General features: G+C 38.6%; 1 protein-coding gene across 1 annotated transcript in view; it reads right to left on the minus strand.

Moving 5' to 3' along the window:
- The window catches only part of LOC100539553 (supervillin-like), a 41,665-nt gene extending 21,962 nt beyond the window's left edge, over window positions 1-19,703 (minus strand). The window contains exons 1-6 of the mRNA XM_019616318.1: window positions 19,628-19,703; window positions 16,651-16,717; window positions 11,048-11,139; window positions 5,497-5,554; window positions 5,220-5,371; window positions 4,178-4,862 (exon numbers count right to left, since the gene is read on the minus strand). Of these exons, the coding sequence (XP_019471863.1) occupies window positions 4,178-4,862; window positions 5,220-5,371; window positions 5,497-5,554; window positions 11,048-11,139; window positions 16,651-16,717; window positions 19,628-19,688 (1,115 nt within the window). The 5' untranslated portion in view covers window positions 19,689-19,703. The remainder of the gene's footprint in view (window positions 1-4,177; window positions 4,863-5,219; window positions 5,372-5,496; window positions 5,555-11,047; window positions 11,140-16,650; window positions 16,718-19,627) is intronic.
- Window positions 19,704-20,048: the final 345 nt, after the last annotated feature.

The raw sequence follows: 20,048 nt of genomic DNA on the forward strand, positions 1-20,048 counted from the left end.
AGAATTTGAGAAGTAAAAGCCACTGTACAATTTCATTTTTGCCACTGCAGCTTTGAAGGGTATATGTAAGGATATCCCTATAGCTTGCTGAAATTGTTCCTTTAGTGGTAAAAACCCGTCACAGCCTGCAGGTTCCAAAGGAAAGTAGTATGAGTTTAATGAAGTTAGAAACTCAGGTGGCATATTGTACTTCCTAAGAAACTCTCTGGGGCAGCAGGAATCGAATCCCCCACTCTCCCAATGCTCCAATACAGCAGGTTCAGAGTGCAAACACTGCAAGCTCTCAGAGCCACCAGATGAGGTGTGCGGTGTAACTGCACGATTGGAAACAAAAAGGAGCAGGAAAAGCAACCCCTGACTTCCTTCTGCCTCTTTAAAGGCATATAAAGACAAAAAACCTTGCAAACTTACAAGCCCTACAGGAAACGGTGTTTGCAGCTACCCCCCTAGCTTCCCCAAGCACTTGCTCACTTCAATGCACTATCATCAGAAAGAAGAGATCACAAGGGGCTTTCTGGCCCCACTGGTGCTTACTCCCACAGGGTGACAACACAGGCTGCTTTCCATTATGATCAGATGGGTCTGAAAGAACTCCTCACCTTACACTACAGTCATTTGGGATTAGAAATCCCACCAAGCTCCAAGTCTTCTGCTTCGATTTTTCTTATCTAGTCATTTAATAAGAACAGTTGGAAAAGAGCAAATCAAAGATGGTTCTTAAGATACATTTACTTGCAGTAAATACACTGGCAAATCTGAGAACTCACCGACAGCTGTCACCTCATCCAAATCTAGCTTAGAACAAAGCCGAACACCAACTGCTGAAATAACTTCTGCGCACTTTTTCCAAATGTTTCTGAATTCCTAGAGGAACTGACCAAAAAGGAGGCATTCATGGGAGCTTTAACAGGAGCAGACTGGTAGCTGAAATTGCTCTGAAGAAAGTAAACTTCCCTCGTCTCCTGATATGTACTTTGGCTCATTTTATAGTGGGCAGGGCACAAGCAACATTTATTTGTACTTGATCATTCATCCTTTGAAGAGGGCTGTCAGAAGAATGCAAGCCATATTTTGAATGTGAAGTTAATCAGCAACTTCAGCAGTAGAATATATACAATGTCAAACAATACCTTCTCAGCACTTTGTTGTCCTCTCAGTGATGGATTATAGGATTGCTCATTAATACACTTAAGACTAAAGGCACAGAGCTTCCATACTTACCCCAAACTAACCTGAATTTATTTTCTAGTTTGAACTCATCGAGCTAAAATTTAACAAAACACAGTTTAACAACATATATGATGGAAAGCTGCTTTCAGACCAGCACTGAGCTGGAAATTGGGATTTAGACATTATTTTATTTGAACAAATCTCTGGGACTATTCCTACATCAGATTCCACATGAAAATGGATTTTAGTACTTTACTATCTGGAAACAGATAACAACCAAGTCTTAAAAAACAGGAAGATCTTATAATTGGAGCCTGCCTCCAGTTATTGCCAAACACAACTGACCCATACTGTTACACACAGCATTAGATCTCAGAGTGACATACAACTTCAAACAAATGAAGAAGTATGTCTACCTTGAAGACTGTTTCCTTGGTTATTTCTCTTCAGCCTAACTTCTGCAGGACCTTTTATCACAGAAATAGGTAATGGCAGAAGTGGCAGATTTAAAGTGAAGCAGCTGGAACATATTGACTTGATATGCCTTCATCCTACTCAGCCTGAGTTTGCGGCTGTTTTATACACATACACTAGAATAGCACACTTGTTAGCTCTGATTCCTTTAATTGGTAAACTATTTTCATGAGAACCAATCCTTGATCTTGAAAAAGCAGAATTTAAAAAATGAAAAGAGCTTTATAAGAAAGCTGGACTTGTCCATATAGAAAGCTCATCTTTGAACAAGCCTGCAAGGAGCTCTATTCAACAAGAGCTGCTTTGCCAGAACAACTGCAGCCCTCCCAGTGCTGCATGTAGCCTGCCTAATCTTGAGCTGGAAGAGAGAATTTTCTAGAAAGCGTTTCAGTATCTCATTGGTTCCCCTCGCAGAAAAACAGACTGTGGTTGCTTTAAGAAAATAAAGTTCCTTTTACACTGCAGCTGACACATTCTTGGCTATGAAGTTTGATATGCTATTCTCTTTACTTTTCCAAGGTTGAAAACTTGATCCCTTCCTTCACCTTATAAAGCAAAGAAAATAACTTACAAAATTAAGGATGAACCTGCCAAATTACTTCCTTCCAATTGCTCAGTATCCCTTCCTATCAGTAATTGGATTAGCCAAGAGATGTATCTTAAATTGACCATCTGCATCAAAGGGATAATATTTTGTAGCAAATGAGTTGAGACTGCTTCTGAGATTTGTGGAGTTTGGAATAACCTAGTCAGCTCAAAGCTTCAATACAATTTTCTTATCAATTCTAAGGGTGACCTTACTATGATTGCTTTCCTTACTCTGGTAGCAGAACTGTAAAATTACATCAAATCACAGTATGTTTCCTAACATGCTACCTTTTTTTTAATGACAATATTCCTTTAAAATCTAATGTGAATTGGAAGAGTCCAGAGAAGGTGAGCAGGATTAGAAGTCAAGTGAATAATGAAAGGAGATAAAAAAAATACTAAATACTATCACTATTGTTTCCTATTCAATAAAGTGAACCAAAAAAAAAAAGAAAGTAAAACCACCTTCCAGCACTTTTCAGGCAGGTGACGTGATCAACACAAAAGGCTGTTAACCTTGACATTGAAGATTGAGCCATCATTCAGATTTCAAGGTACAGTTGTACGAGTTTGTAAGTAAGGCTGTAATCATTTGACCACTTCTATATAGGAATCAAGTTTCATGATTTTGATGGAAAAGATACAGAAATCCAGTCAAGGTACCTTCTTTCTGAACTCATTGCTTCCATGGTTACAATGGCCAAATTTTTCAGCTTAAGCAATTCACCTGCGTAGAAACAGTCAGCAAGGCTCTATGATGAGCATGTGTTTAGAGTGCAGTTCTCACTGTAATTTCTAACATTTTTAACTGCAGCATTCTAACATAACTTCTGCTTAAAAGTTCTGATTTTTCATATAAGCGCCTATCTAGAAATTAAAGAATCAACACTGGAGAAAATCATACTATTTAAAAATTCTTATTCACTTGTTTTCAGTTACCATGACACCTTGATAGACTGTTTTTAAATTACATTGTGAATCTGCGATGTGGAATTTGTGAAAAATACTTTTTTTTCCTGTTGGAAAAATCTGGTAATCGTTTTTATACATTAGATTTGTCAAATCTGAAGTAATTCAGCATATCAAGAGGGAGGCTGTGTTCTCCCAGTTCATCATGGAATTTTTACTGCCTCTCTGCCCCTTCATACATACCCTGATACTATCTGAGCTATCAGCTATCACAGTTCAAAAGAGGTTTTACATTTTCACAGCAAGAATACAAATCAACTATCCTTTCAGCTAACCCAAGACACTTTTCAGCTTTTAACTCTGAGGCCTATTTTATCTTGGCAGAAGCTGTCACGAAGCTATTCAAATCTTCACTGATAAACAATTCGTATTTGCTTGGAAACTGCATCCAAACAATTATAAGATATAGAGGGAAAAAGTTAAAAGCTTGCTTTAACAGGTAATAATAAAAAAGCAGATTTATAACCATATCTACTCCTATTTCTAGTTTGTAAAAATAAAGATATTTAAGAAAACATCAGTTATTTCACTCCCCCAAGAGGAGCATAAATTCTGCAAATACAAAGGTAAATCAAGCACATATCTAATCACAGAAATACAGATATCCACACTGTTGCATCACAAACACATCACAATTCAAGAAACCCAACCAATCCAGTTTGCAAGGGAGTTGCTAAGGGGGATGAGGGATACAGCATATCTGCTACGTTGTTTGAACTAGAGAAGATCAGGTTTTGACAAGACCTGATAGCTGCCTTCCAGTAACTAAAGGGAAAGCTGTAAGGGGGAGAGATTTGGATTAGACATTAGGAAGAATTTCTTTATGCAGAGGGTGATCAAGCATTGAAACACTTAGAAGCAGTGAATCCCTAGAGGAGTTCAAGGCCAGTCTGGATAGGGCTGTGGGCAAACTGATCTGATGGGTAAACAAGTTAAACAAACAAACTGTATGAACAAATGAAAAAATCCTTGTTACCTTTGTCTGATGTTACTGTGCAAGGGCTGATCATTCTGCAAATGGATTGGTGAGGCTGCCCGCTTTGGTGAAGAAAGAGACTCTCGGGGGGTTTGTTTTGGTGATATTGGCACTTCATTACAGGAGGAAGACTCTCGTCCAGAAAGTGTAAGTGAGACAGAACTATCCAGTGTTGCTGAAGGGTCAGAAACCTGTCTAATGGCACTGTCATCATCTGCTCTTTTATCACTCTTTTCATTTGAAAGCTCTTCTTTAGCTGGAATACCATCTTTTTCACGATTAGAGCACTCTCTGGATTCAGAAATCACACTCTTTGACTCCTTCACCTCAGTCCTGGACAAATACAAGGAGCCAGAGTCCTTGTTTTCATCATCATGCCTTTCACTTCTCAATCCCTTTCTTTCCACACTGTCAGGATCTTTCCTTGCCCGAGAATATCTGGATGAGTAGTCAGAATCCAAATCAGAATCAAGAGATAATCCATACTTTTCTGCCAGCTGGCGCCGTCTCTCTGCCTTGTACCTAGCTATTCTTTCTGCTTTAGACTCTAGTTCATGGGTATCCATGTTTCCTGTACTGTACAAAGACTCTGTATTTCCTCCTGTGGTTTCTATGCGGTATCTGGATGATCTGGGTTGTTTCTCTACAGAAGAATCTGAAGTTTCCTCCTCTTCATTTGATCTTCCTGTCAAAAGTACAACACATATGGACCAATCCATGCAAAACTCCACCAAGTACCCTAGCCCACTTACTCTGAATGATGGGTAAATGCTTTCCATCTTCTTACAAATCAAAATGTACTAGTGACTGCATAGACATATTACAGTTTTTCACTAGAGTCTTCAACAGCACATAAAAATGATTAAGAAGCTTACATTAATTGTAACCCTCTAAGAGTTTCCTATCAAATTATTACTATATCAAAAGCAGGTTAAAAAAAAAAATCCTGATCAACGCTGTTCTACAAAACTCTTCTTCTGTTACTGAGGATACGATGGGGTAGAAAACAAGAAGTAATTCAGCAACGGAATATACTACTTACCTAAGTGATGACTGTATGGATCAGTTGCACGCATATACCTTGGTGTATCTTCTTCTAGTAAACGGTGTGTGACTGACCCCGGGCAGTTCTGTAGAAGCATAGGTTGCGTATCATTTTCAATTCCCTCTAAGCGTCTAGCTATTCTCTCCTTTCTGAAAAAGATGCAAAATAACTGAAGTGAAATATCCTTGAAGATTTGAAGGGAGAGTTTCTAAGAGGAGGTAACAAAACAAGCTGTATGTTTTGTTTTACAGGCCAAAGACTTATTCTTCTTTACCTTTTCATTTCCAAAAAATCTTGGTTGTTTGGTTCAAAGAGTTTTCTTAATTCTGAAACTGAGACAACAAAAGATTATACAGTTTATAAGCTACTAAGTTTCAGAAACTCAAAGAAACTTTCTAAAATGCTTCAGAATAAGAAGGAACAGTCAAAACGTCTAGAGATTTCACATAATTTTTGTCTGAAACAAGCATTTACCTTTTGTTTTCCTAGTTTACTAGCTTGCTCTGTCAAAAGTGCATTAGGCCAACAGGTGTAAACACCACGGAGTTCTCCAAGTACTTCCAGGCTATGCTAGTTTTTAAGATCCAGTGTAAACTGGGCAAGTTATATTTTCATTAGCTTATGTGCTATATTAACTGCTTCAAAACCAGGCTGTACAGAGTTGCTATTTACACTGTCTACACAAAGGTTGGTGACCGTGCTTAAAGAGAAAAAGTGTCCCTCACTTATTCCTTAGTTCCCACGGCTGCAAGTGGCTCAAGTTTGGAGATAACCCGTACAAAACACCACATATTCTCACAGCACTCCTGCATGGTTAATCACTTCACTACTTCTCCCTTGTAGTTCTAACTGGACACATTCTCCTTCTCTTGCCCTAAACTCGTTTGGTGGTGTTATGTGCTAGCAGACAGCTGTCACAGATCACAAAATAGTAGAGAACCAACAAGAGGTATGATAGATGAAGTAATCCCTATATATACATGTATGTGCACAGTTATCAGTACTGCTTGCAAACCACAATGGAGCAGTGAGTGCTACATAATCAAGTGTGTATCATTTCTTACAAGCAAGAAGAAAAGCCATTTGGGCTGTCAGTGGACACAATAGATCGGAGGGACTTTAGATGTCATAAGTCCCCAAACTGTCATTACCGTGGCTAAGACATGGTGCTAAAAGCTTCATGTATCTATTCTGAGCTAATGTATCTCTAGCCTTCCGATCCTGTTCGCACAGGAATCAAAAGCTGAAGCAAAATAAAATATTCAGCCTGTTAAATCAGTCCAAGATTGCCATCAGAAACACCTCATGACTCAGGAAAACCTAGAAGACGCTGTTCCACATCACTGTAGAAGTGACTCCACCAGCTTTATTCCCTATTGGACTTCACAGATCTATATATTTGTACGTTAAATATTGTTGAAACACCACCCTTTTAAAGGTCATGTGCACCTTCTCTCCTTTTCTTTCTTAACTATTAGAATTCATGAGCAAATCTAAGTCAGCGTTTCAGCTGACGCATACCCCAGATGGTTTCTGTAGTCACTATCAGTGCTTGCACATCACACCACAGCTAGGAAAAGATAGATACTATTAACATTGGCTGTCATATTACGTTTACATGATGAAAATCCACCAGGACTCCAGGTAAATGGCCTTTGACCAGTAAGACTGAATACACTCTCATTCTGCTACTCAGAGAGGTAAATGACTGAGGCACTGATATAGCGTCTGAGGCTGAAGATGGATGCCTATAGGAGTACAGTACATAGGGGAAAAAAATCATCTGGGGCACTCTCTGAAAAAGCCCTAGTCTAGTGTACATAAGAACTCAAACCATCAACTTCAATTTTTTGAGGCAGGTTATGTCAAACTGCTTGCCATCACACCATAAAAATCTAAGATGTTCCACCCCACCTAACAGGGCTAACCCCCTCCCACACCTTGCTTAAGCATCTGCAGCAAAATAGAGTGAAGCCTTCATTGTTGACCAAGTTGACCACATATGTAGACAGTCTCTGAAAGCCAGCAAGCTTCAGGCAGAGATCTCTAAGATAGATGAGAACAGAATGTGGCCAATGGAAAATCTGCATCCCAAGCCAAGATTAAAGGAAGATGAGTTCTTACGCTGCGTTTTCATAGTTTTTTTTTCCCCTCTCAATTCATGAGCAATTCCCACACTGCTCTTCCCATTCAGTAGCATTCAGTGAACTGTATTAAAGATCTTATCCACATGATACAAGCTGTTCCACATTGACACCAAAGGAAATGATTTCTCAAATACTTTGCTTTCCACCTCTACCAAATTTATTTAAGTTTGTTCCTCTGGATATTAGGTTTTTCTCTTGGATCTGTAGACTATACATATAAGAAATATTCAAAACAAAAGCCATAATTGTTCTGCTACTTCAGGCAGGGAGAAGGCCTCCATCACTCACAGTTAATAAAACCACATTCCATTCAAACCTTGATCATTTTTCTTCCCTAGTCACCAATTTATTCAGCCCTCTAAAACATCAGAAAACAGGTCTTTTAGAGAGTTTTAGTTGGGCTCTGAAGCACAGCTTCACATATTAAAGCCTCTACCCTCCCTTCTCCCCTCCCAAACAAGGAAATTTGACTATAAGTCATTCTCATACAAGAAATTTGGAACATCCAAAGAACTCCCAGAAGCATTAGCTCAACACCCTCCCAGTATGTGTTAGCTGAAGTTCCAGAGATTCTACTACCACTCTGCAGTCCTAAAAAGAGCATTGGACTCATGAAGCATCACTCCAACACCTTCCCAAACAACATGGGACAAAAATAGCATGAGGCTGCTCTACAGTGCCTTATACTTTTTCCACACTTGAGATTCCAGACAGCTATTTCAGCTAGGTTGACCAATACCTGCATAGTCCTTTTGTGAAAATAGTTTCAGTAATACTTTCCTTTACCAATAAGATGAAAACAAACAAACAAACAAACCACATTACACAATAAAATAAAAACAAAAAGAAAAAAACGAAAAAATACAGGAAGTCTTCTATTACTTAGTGATTTTTTTGCTAACTAAAATACAGCACTTAAAATTATGAAAGTTAGTTGGAAAAATTTCTGTCCCAAGGACCTTGGCAGGCCTTTGCACGCTTAGGTGATCACATTTCTCTTTTTTCGTTTGCAGTTTGGATATGCTGGTGCCAGTTTCCCATCTGTTCATTAATGTTTTTCCACATAATCATCAGAAACGACATCATCTCAAGACATCTATGACAAAGTTAAAAAATAATAACACCTCTTCCTAAAAGGTAGCACAAAGATCTGATTCAGCAAACAAGATTCCAATTTAGCACACGAGAAAAGACTAAAATTCATCTCACTGTAAAAGCTCCTTATCTCAGTTAGTTCATGTTAACAATTTATAAGCTCTGTTAGTAAGTATAATTAAGAAAAAGAAGAACAGCAACTTTTCAGGAACTGTCCTGTGCTTCTGGCCTTATTTCAGGATGTTGAGCAAGATGCTATGGTAAGATATCCTCGAAGGCAGACTGTCAAGGAGGCATCTTAAATTTGATAGCTGTAGACCTCCTGAGCAGAATTTACCTTGTAAGACTAGGTATCTAGCAAAAGTGGTATTGTTCCATGTCTCATCCCAGAGGAGTGATTTTTAAAAGTATATTTGGAGTTCATATTACAAGAATTTTAAAAAGCAAGCGAACGAAAAAACCCAGCACTTCAAATTTGAGTGAGATTTCTTAGAGAATTCAGAAATATTTCAGAAAAATTACTTACAGAATATAAAGGTTTTTGCCGGAAGCCCTCTTTAATAATAGCACAGCAGAAACATGTTGGTAAAGTTGAAGGCACATGATAATATTATTCTTAAAATACGGAAGCTGTAAAAACTAAATCAAGTCTTTGAAAAGTCTCTAGAAGAAGGTAGGGATGTACATTTTTAATTCTTGGACAGAGATATAAGTTTACAAAGGTGGGTTAAAATTTACCTGCCACAGGCACGATTTCTTAGAAACTGTAAATATTCACTGCAACACAAATCTTCCTCAAAATGTTTAACAGTAATGAAGCCAACCAGCCTTTTTCCTTCCTCCTCCTCCTCCCACCTGGAAAGGAAATGCTCTGCAAATCAGGCTGGAGGAGCGTTTACCTTCTGTTCATGGAGCAGAGGCACACTGATACACTTAATGCCTAATCATAAGCAGTAATGTGTGAGACTTCAGCTAGACTCTTTGATCATTAGTTCTGTCCCTATCTGTTGAAAGTTAAGTATGTTCCTCTCATTTTCCAACACATGCAAATGTGGACCAAAGATAACTCCTAGATGGGGAAAATAGCCTCAAGTAATGCAGCCCTCAGAATAAGAATCAGCTCCAGTACAAACTGAATCTGGCATCTTTATTACAAAAATCAATTCTTCAGACAAAAGGAGGCATCTTGGAACAGAAACTAGTTCACTGAGAAGTAACTTGCAGAGAAGGTTTCCCAAGTGAAGGCTCTCACAATTAACTTACTGCCCATTTTGGCCAGCGTGTCTGCAAAGCTAAGTATCTGGAGTAATGAGGGACTGTTTATTCATACTGGCTGGTACTCTTTAGTAGTCTGCACTGTATAAGTACATATTATTTTAATCTATCAATGCTCCAATGAATTCTCTTTCTAAACATTTGCACTACAAGAGAAAGCACATCACTTAAATACTATGTTAGAACAAGTAAGCTGCAGTAAATTACATCAGAGAGAAGGCCAGTTAGTTCCATTTTCCTGGAATTAGTCATCTAGCCTTGTAGACTTTTGTCTGAAAAGGGTAAATACCATCAGTTTTGAGAGAATACAAACGCAATTTTAATTCAAAGCTCTGAGATCTACAACATGCCTCAAACAAAGGGAACATCTTGATGCCAGCTACATAGAGCTCTTCATTCAAATGTAATCTTTTAACATAGTTCCAAAAAGACTGTGACTCCTCTAACAAAAACAGGTGAATTTCAGTCCTCTATCTCAGCTGTCTTAAAAGATAAAGATGACACTGACGTCTTCTTCTTAAGTTATTCAAGGTAAGATGACAAATTTAAAACCAAACAAAAAGTATCCCCCAATGCACAAGAAACAGCTGCTAGGTTTCTTTGAATACTTCTCTCCTTAAAATACTTTGGAGAGACAGAATACTAGGGTCATTTTTCTTACTTGAAAAGACATTAAGCCAAAGCCTCTGGTTTTGAATAATTTGTCTGCACTGAGGTTTACTATCCACTGTAAACAACATTTCTTGTATAAGTCAAGCCACAGAACTAGCCACAGCCCACCTGCTGAACTGCTTAATAGTGTTAGTGCTAAGAGTGTTGGGAATACTGCTGCTCTGCTTTCCTACAAACTGGTCTCATCCACTATAAATTAAACCTTATGTAGTACAGGTTCTTTAGTGTGTAAGATCAAAGATCTGTGTGTAGTCAGTCATTCACATAAACATGGTTACTCTACCAACTACTGAGAGTGATTGGAAAGAGTCATAAATACAAGCCAAGTTAATACCTTTCAATTCAGTACTCATATACTTGTACAAATAAACATTTCAGAAGTTTTGATTTCAGCTACTTTTTAAACTATTGAAAATGAAGTAAACAAAACTGAGCTTTATGAAGCAGGGACATCATGTCTTGTAAAAGGGCATTGTGATTAATCCCATTTCATTCCATTTTCATACTTCATGGGGAAAAGAAAACTCATTTACAAAACAGCTGTGCCTAAGTGAATTTAACTCTCCTCTGCACTTGTGTAGGCTAAATTTCATACTCTATTACCATTTGTGTTCATAATATGTCTCCTTTACCTACCTTTTGGAAGTACTGCTAAGAGGTTAGCATCAATATCCTTTGTGCTGTTGGCAAGTTCCTCTTTATCTTCAAATGAGAACTCCTTCTGAAAACTGAAAGCAACATCTGGTTTACAGAACTGTGACTGTTTCTGCTACAAATCAAATACAGTCAAGATGTAACCAATTCCTGCAAGATAGTCCAGAGATACCAAAGAAAATACTTTCCATAAGAATGAAACTAGAAATAACCCCAAGAAACTCACAAAGCCAAGCCTAACATCATTTGAAACTTATTTGGAACTGACTATGACACATTTTTGCTTTAAATTGCTCACTGGAGACTGCCTTCAAAACTAGTAATTGCATTTGAAATCTATATAGAATGACTTGCCACAAATACTAAAACATACTTCATCAAATGCAGTATTAACTGTATTCTCCACCCAGAAGCCTTCTGCATAACCACCTAGTTGCTGCTCCTGCTCTGATCTCTGGATAACACACAGTTCACAATACATTTAATAGTAACAGGTCATTCAGTCACTTCGTACCAGCAAAAACGCCCAAGCAGATGAGAAAGAATCTCTTAAATATGTTCATTAAACATACAAATTTCACTCTGAAATGGAAGTGTCATAATTGCCTATAGTGACTTTTTCAGAAGAAAAGTGTTCATCCGTGTGGGATCTAATCTATTAAAAATGGATGAAAACCTGATATATTAGAATCATAGAATCACCAAATTGCTCAGGCTGGAAAAGACCGTAAACATCACCAAGTCCAACCACAACCTAACCATACTACCCTAACTCTAACAACCCTCTGCTAAATCATGTCCCTGAGCACCACATCCTAATGGTTTTTAAACACATCCAGGGCTGGTGACTCAACCACCTCCCTGGGGAGCCTATTCCAGTGCTTAACAACCCATTCTGTAAAGAAGTTTTCCTGATATCCAACCTACACCTCCCCTGGCACAACTTGAGTCCATTTCCCCTCGTCCTGTCACCTGTCACCACTGAGAAGAGACCAGCCCTGCTCTTGCTGTAAGCACCTTTCAGGTATTGGAAGAGAGCAATAAGGTCTCCCCTCAGCCTCCTTTTCCCCAGACTAAACAGCCCCAGTTCCTTCAGTTGCTCCTCATTGGGCATATTCTACAAGACCTTCACAAGCCTTGTTGTTAATCTATCCCAAAGAGGCATAAGGAAACTTCTACTAGTCTTAAGATCTTTAGTAAATTATGTAGACAGGTGTAACAGATGCAAATCCCCACAGTGATCCTGGGCTCTTCATTTTGCCATGGAATTGATGTGCTGTACAAGTTGCTGTCATTCTGATAAAGCAAATTACACAGCCACAAAGCCTTAGCACTGGAAAATCTTTTCTTAGGACAGTTTTTAAATGGCTTTTTGAAGAGCTAAATATCCTTTCATCAAGGGTATTTGGCTAGGAAAAACAAAAAAAGAAATTGTCCTTTTTTTTTTTTCTGTACTAATTTATCCAGGTGAACATTTCTCAATGAATACACTGAAATATAATGACTAAATCATATTTTACATGATCTGCAAGAAATATATGCTTCTTAACCATTTACAAATAATTTTCCTTTGTATGAAGACATTGTGGGAAAAATTGAACTCTTGAAATGACTATAAGGAACTGGCTGTGCCACATCCAGGCACCATGCCACATACTGCAAATTGTCTTCAACAACTGCACTTAGAGTAATTGTTCAAGGTGCTGCCAAGAGCAAGAATGCCAGCCACCACAGAAAAGCAATAGCAAATAGAAGATTAAGAGCAGCAATAAGCTGCTTGTTACAGAAAACCATGCATCCTTATAGGGCGAAAACACTTAGAACAGAACTAAAAGAAATAATTCCATAGTGGCCACAAGCAAATGGGTGCGTATGTCATCAGAGACCGGGCTGGGACTCAGCCAATTAATAGCATGCTTCCACATGCTTAACCCCATACTGCAATCACTCACGGCTTTCATTAGCTTCACAATACGCTATTTTCTTACAGATAGCTTCTGAGAAACCCCAAGGTTGAGGGACTCAGTTTCAATTTGAAAGCAGTTTCTACTCCTTTTGGGTGAGGTTGGAAACTGCAAGTAAATCAAAACCAAAATCAACTTTGCCAAAACATTTTGATTATTTAAGATTTGTCTCAAAGTGCTGAGGGACCCAACTTACGACTTTTGAGTATCTGGGGTTTGTTTGACAGCACCTCCAGTAGTTTCAGTAATGCTTGTGTCAGAGTAGTACCCTATGTTTCCACTAACCTAGGGCTCTCAACATTCTCTTATGCAGCAAAATCCTTGTTTAAATTAACTGCACGCTAACATCCACCACTGTCCCTGAGTCATATATCAATTTCCAAGGGAAAATCCATATAGAATCATGAGCAGTACTAGCACATTGAATGGCATTATTGGATGGCTTGTGGATTTTCAACAAACTTTCAAGTATTGTAAACTAGTTCAGTTCCCCTTTGCCCCTTCATCCAAACTGTTTCAAAGACTCCAAAGCTAGAGATCCTTTAACTGTATCCTAAACGTCTCTTGCCGGGTTTACATGCATTTGTTCTCTTGCCAGCATAGTTAGTTATGTTACTCCTTTACAGAAGTTTCCATGTTTACTCAGTTTTTTCAATACAGGCTCTTTCAATTTCACTGATCATCATTAAAAATATTCTCTACCTTTTTCAGTTTTAAGTCATCTTTTTTGTATATTGCTGATTGGATCTGGAACATTTTGACTCTAGGCCCAGCTCTGCTACTGTCCTGTAAAAACAGGACTTCTAGTGGAAAAAGCATGATTACATGACCAGCTGGATGAATCATGTGCCCTACAATGTTTGCCTTTTTATAACTACACTACATTAATTGCTCAATCCCGCAAGAGAAACTAATATGCCCAGGCTTTCATCAGTTGCAAGTGACAGAAAAATGTATTAGCCCCCAGTGAACAACCATGCTCTTAGTATTATTACATTACATCCCTTTTTTTCATTCCTTTTCAAGGTCACCCAGTTCCTTCTGCACATGAACTCATTCCTCCTTTGTACTGAGAGTGGCTTCCAGCCTCTCCTCATTGGCAGATTTCATTAAAATTCTTGTAATAATCACAAACTTCTTAAGCTTCACCTTGCTGGGCTACATGACATCATAGGTTACCTGCTTCTCATGTCCCTTCACAGTTACCCCATGCCCTCATTTACCCTTTCCTTCAAGACACACTGTCAACATTTATTTGTTTATTTGTTTATTTATTTATTTATTTTAATCATTAACTGTTTTCATCTAGTGACTATATTATCCATAGGGGAGAATTTTTGCTTCTCCTCTTTGCAGGCAATTTTGCAGCATGCTCTCTCACATTGCTGCAGGTACTATTGCTTGTTTTAAATATTTACACATTAGAAACAAAATGTTTTCAACCAATGAATCAATTGTATTGTTTTTACTTGATCAGAGAATTCAGAGACAGAGTACTGTTCTGAGGATGATGGTCTGTCCAAATAATTGGCTATTTATAGGTACATATATAAAAATTGTTCTAAAAATGAATGTAGACATATTTAGGACATGTCACAGTATTCACTAAGAACATTCATTAGGAACCTAAATTGAGTCAGAATGATGTTAAAGCAATTCCAAGTAGTTTTAAAAGCAACAACTTTTGAAAATTATTCCTAAGGGTTTAAAAAATATACTCATAAGCAATTCCACATCAAGACTTCCCTTTTTCCCTCAAGGGAATCTATCTAGATGTTGTCCTGTTTTATTAGCTTATCTGCTAAAGGAGCAGGTGCATCATCAATTTAGTTGCTTATGTGGGGTCAGACAGCCTAATTTAGAATGCCAGGTATACTGTGCTTTCAAACTCATCCACTGCCCTTTTTCCTTTTCAGTTAAATTTGGGTATCACAGAATCACAGAATTGTAGGGCTTGGAAGGAACCTCCGGAAATCATCTAGTCCAGCCCCCCTCAAAGTAGGCTCCTTACAGCAGGCTGCACAGGTAGGTGTCCAGGTGGGTCTTGAATATCTCCACAGAAGGAGAGTCCACAACCTCCCTGGGCAGCCCATTCCAGTGGTCTGTCACCCTTACTGCAAAGAAGTTCCTTTGCGTATTGGTGCAGAACTTCCTATGCTCCAGTTTACGGCCATTTCCCCTTGTCCCGTCCCCACAGACCACTGAAAAGAGGTTGGCCATAAAAGGTTTGTACTGTAAGGGTAAATCCTCCTTGTTTGCTTGCCTGGAATATAGCTTGTGTTTACGGTTCATGAAATAGAATAAATAGCATGAGGCCCACAAGTTCACTTCATGAAGGATTTACATGTGGTTTGGCCTCAGGTTGCCAAGGAACTCATGCTACACAATTTTCAGGAATTCATACAATTCCTATTAAAACACTGACAGTGTTTCACAACCTCAGCAGTTTTTCTCTAAAAACAATGTAGAAGCGGCATTAGTAGAGCATCTGACAACCTCAGTAGATACACTGCTCTTGCAGGTTCCAAGGTGCAGGCTCCTTCTATACATCAGGGATTCCAATTTGAAAACTTCATTCGCTGCAGTGGCAGCATATGGTTTCTAAATAGCTGTCCCACTAACCTAGTTACACGCCCAAAAGCAAGCAGAAGTTTGATCCAAATGCCACTGGTAACACTGCTCTGGCATCTGAATTAAAACTACAGGACGTAATGAGATTTTTTGATTGAAAGACATACGTGAAAATTCACTTGTATACCTGCCAAACGTGGGCTTGGCATTCATTATTCTTCTCCTTCTCTACTTCCACAATTTCTCTGGATTCCAAAATATCTGTTCCATGATTGCATCTCTCTCCAGTAGCCTTATCCCAGATTTCCCCTACCTGCACTCTCTAAGACTGTGCACCTCACACACCTGCTTACCGTTTCTCTACAATACAGCAGGTAACCAGAAATGCTCAAGAAGCGTGTACTGATAGGAGGGGGTCCCACAGATGAAATGGGGAAGGAACAGAGAGGGAATGTGACCTGCCACATTCTTACCTAAGCACTACAACACCTTACCCAGCCTCATGTGACCAGGCCTTAAGGCTGCAAGCATGAGGCAGCAGTGCCCTGCAAGGAATCAGCCACCTCACCCCTCTGTTCACTGCAAGGTCCCCTTCTATATGCTGACTGTACCAATAATTCCCTTACCTTGACCACCTCACTTTTCAGACAGATCAGTTTTGCACACTGGCTCATCAGATGTGGGTACTGTGCCCATGCTTTTCAGGAAAGTGGGACTTTGAGCAACCCGGTCTAAAGGGAGGTATCCCTGCCTACAGCATTGGGGTTGGAACCCTCAACCAACTCAAACCATTCTATGATTCTATGATTCATTGCAGCAGCATGAGACACAGTGCAGAGTGGGACTCTTTCCTTCGCAGTATGAGTTGTAAATTTACATGATTATTTAGGAGGCAGTTTTCAATAACTGTTCAGACAAAAGCTTGGTCCTCTGAGAAGACCAAGAATCATTTTTCCCAGCAAAAGAATAAATGGAGATTCCTACCATGACTAAAGTAACAATTATGCAACTAATTGACTTCACTAGGCAAGAAGAAAGACTTGGCCTTACCTTAACGCTCTCTTCCTGTGGAGCAATCGTGAAGGTTTAAATCTAACTGAGTTTCCTTTGTCAAAATCTGTGAAATTAAAAAAAAAGAAAAAGAAAAAGAAAAGAAAAACATTACAAAGATATGCTTTAATAAATAGGGAACTTTCAGGAAACCACTTTGTAACTTCCAGCCATAGTCCTTTTCCACTGGAAAAAACTGTACAAAGGCCTTTCTCTAGTCAAAGTGGCATAGGCTGCCATGCCCAAGGTGGTAATAAACCAAAGCCTTCCAAAAGTAAGTAAAGACAGTAAAACATATGGCAGTAACGTACTGAAGCTTTTGATTTTCTAATCTCAGTATTCAGTGTAGCACTGCAGCCTGGGGATGTCATTTAAACTGCTTGACTTGGTTTCCCTACTTAGAAAATGCACAGTAGATATATTTTATGTTTGTAAAGCACTTTGATAATGAAAAATGCAGCAACAGCCTTTATGGCTGCAGCCAGGCAATACTCTAAAAACGGCATAATCACTGCAGAAATCAGAGATACCCAGCTGAGGGTTTGTTGTAGCAACATTATTACATCCCCCGTGACAAAAGCATTTCTGAAGGTTGACCACTTTTTGGAAACTCCTATTTTTTTTCTGAATACACTTAGGACTTGTACTGTATTCTACTCTGATAATAAACATGGCTACATGAGAGCAAAATTATATGAGATGCAGCCTTAAATTCAAGAAGTACGTATTACAAAGCCACTCGTTTCCAAACCTCTGTCTGAACCACAGCAAGCAACAGGCAATCTCCCTTCCCTCCCCACCCTTGTAACTTCATTTCTGCACTCAAGAACATCACTGTAGGTCTATAAATGATGACTAGTAGCAAGGGAGGGGGGGGGGGGGGACAGTGCACCAAACATCAGTTGCCTCCATTCAGAAGTGAAAATGCTGAGGATGCTATTAGGAGACCTCACAGAATGGACAGCCAGGAAGCAGGGCAGCCTGGTCTGTTACTGATGCTGAAGAAAACATGAAGCTACTAAAAATTTCCCAGTGAGAAAATGGCTTTAAATCTCCATTTGCATTAAGTCAACTACCTCAGGACTCAAAATCAATACACAATTTTTCACCTTATTCTTCAGACAAAAACTTTGAAACAATTCAAAAGCAGCAACAACCCTCTAAACTCTAATGCAAAGCCAGTATATTTTGTTACATGTTGTTTATTATTTAAAATAACAAATTGTTTTGCAAGCAAAAATACTCTTGTATTTTAAAATCTAGATATGACGATTATTATTTTTTGCAGAAAGGTTTTAAAAAAGCTTATTATAGGTGACAGTATCAGTCTGAATTTATAAAATGTACATTTTCTCACTGGCTTTCAAAACTTTTCTCCTTCCTTTGCTTTTCCATGTCTTTCCCTCAGTCAGCTTTCCAGGTCCACTGATTTAAATAAATAATAATAAGTTTAACACTTTACATATAAAGAGGCTTAAAATGTGCAAAAGGGCATTTTTTGTCATTTGCTGCAAGTCAATGTAAATTTCAAGCAATTGTGCTAATAGCATTCTTCAGTGTTAATAAGCAACTTTCTCCTGTTTTTCTTAATGTTTGCTTTTTCTCCCCAAGCAAATGGAGAATAAAGCACAGAGATTACACAGAATCAGCTTGCCAGACCAAACAGAGTATTTTAGGGAACAACGGTATTAATGGTATATAAGTCACTACATTTTACACAAGAACATCAGAAAGAAGATAATACTGCATACTGTAAGTATCTCTAAAAAGGCCAGGTTTACATCACTGTGAGAACAGTTTGCCACAGCTTAACAAGCAGCTCAGTATCAGTTCAGTTAATCAGAACCAGGCATATCTTAAACACACAGCCATTCCAACAGGATAACCACCCATCCTATAGTTTCTGGCACTAAACAGCTGTCTGCCACAAAGTCCTCAAGCAGATCATAGAGAAATGCTCCCTTATCCTGGCCAAAAATAAAGAGGAGATGTGAGAGGGGAAGAAGGCAGCTTTCATCACGGCAGTGGGAGAGGAGCTGCTCAGATGGACACACAAGCTTTTCTGACTCTTGCTCCCCATTAAACACACATGTAATATTCGGACATACCATATTCGTAGTGCCTCAAAAACCTATTAAAACTCTGCTGTAATTTGTAGGGCAAGGTCCTCTCTTTCCCCATACAAATAAACAGAGAACTACGTGCTGTTACACAGTTCTGATATTTTATGAATTTCCTCCTGTTCAAATTAAACCCCATGTGGGAGGATTAAAGTCCAATCAAACTTACTGACTGTAATATGGAAGCTTTAAGATTAAATGCAAGCAAAGACAAAAAATTAAAAACAACTGTGCTTCAAAAGGAAATAAATAAGTCCACAAAGTGAACATCAGTCTTATTTCAATGGTTAATTTAAAAAAATCCTCATAATACCTGAGGGTATTATTTTACACAAAAAGAAAGAAAATCACTGCAACATCATTTTGTCGCTCCTTTCACTGAAGAATAAACATCCATATAACCCTATTAACACAATTTTAAATATTTGTATTCAAAATTGAGAGTATATTTACTGAAGTATAAATCGAACTTGCTCACAAGTTTAACCATTTGTTCAGTCTTATTCTCCCCTCCCCCTCCACCCACCCAATAAAGCCACTGTCCCCAGTTTTATGCATAGGAAATTAAAAATGCTGAACTAAAAAAAATCCAGATGCAACCTCGCACTGCTATTTGCTATATTTAAAGGCCCTAAGTCGGTGGCAAGCTAAGCTAATTAGAAGATCCATCTAATCGGATCTTTCAAAAGTGTCCTTTAGGAAATAATGAAACAGCCGAAGTGACTAACTGCATACTGATCACTAAAGTAGCTAATGTAGCTGAAGCAGATGCAGTCAAAAAATATTTACACATACAACCATACAAGAGAGTAAAAGCACACAAACTGCATTTTCCTCTATCTACTTGGAACTCTTACCTTGCTCCTCAGAGTGTTTAACATTTCCCAAATAGCTGGAGATCCAAGGATTTCGGAACATGGTTGTACAAACAAAGGATTCAGCAAAGAGAAACTACAACAGCAGCTAATTCCCAAACAGCCACAGCCCTAGGCCTGTCTGAGCAATATCATGTAGAGATTTTTTCATAGCACAGGACTGGAGCTGTCAGGCTACCGCGTCCCAGGGAGTACAGTAAATGCATAGCAATAGGCTGCAAGCTGGAGCAGCTCAAGCCAATAATCAGATTACAAACAGAAATTAGGCACAGGAATGCTAAAACAGATTGGGCAATGGTGATTGGAAGATTTATAATATCACCACTTCAAAGATGCAGCCAAATCACACGTTATATTCCTGCAAAATGAAAGCAGACCGTCTAAATCCTCATATAAAAAGAAA

Source organism: Meleagris gallopavo, chromosome 6 (genome assembly GCF_000146605.3).
Source record: "Meleagris gallopavo isolate NT-WF06-2002-E0010 breed Aviagen turkey brand Nicholas breeding stock chromosome 6, Turkey_5.1, whole genome shotgun sequence".
NCBI classification, from domain to species: domain Eukaryota; kingdom Metazoa; phylum Chordata; class Aves; order Galliformes; family Phasianidae; genus Meleagris; species Meleagris gallopavo.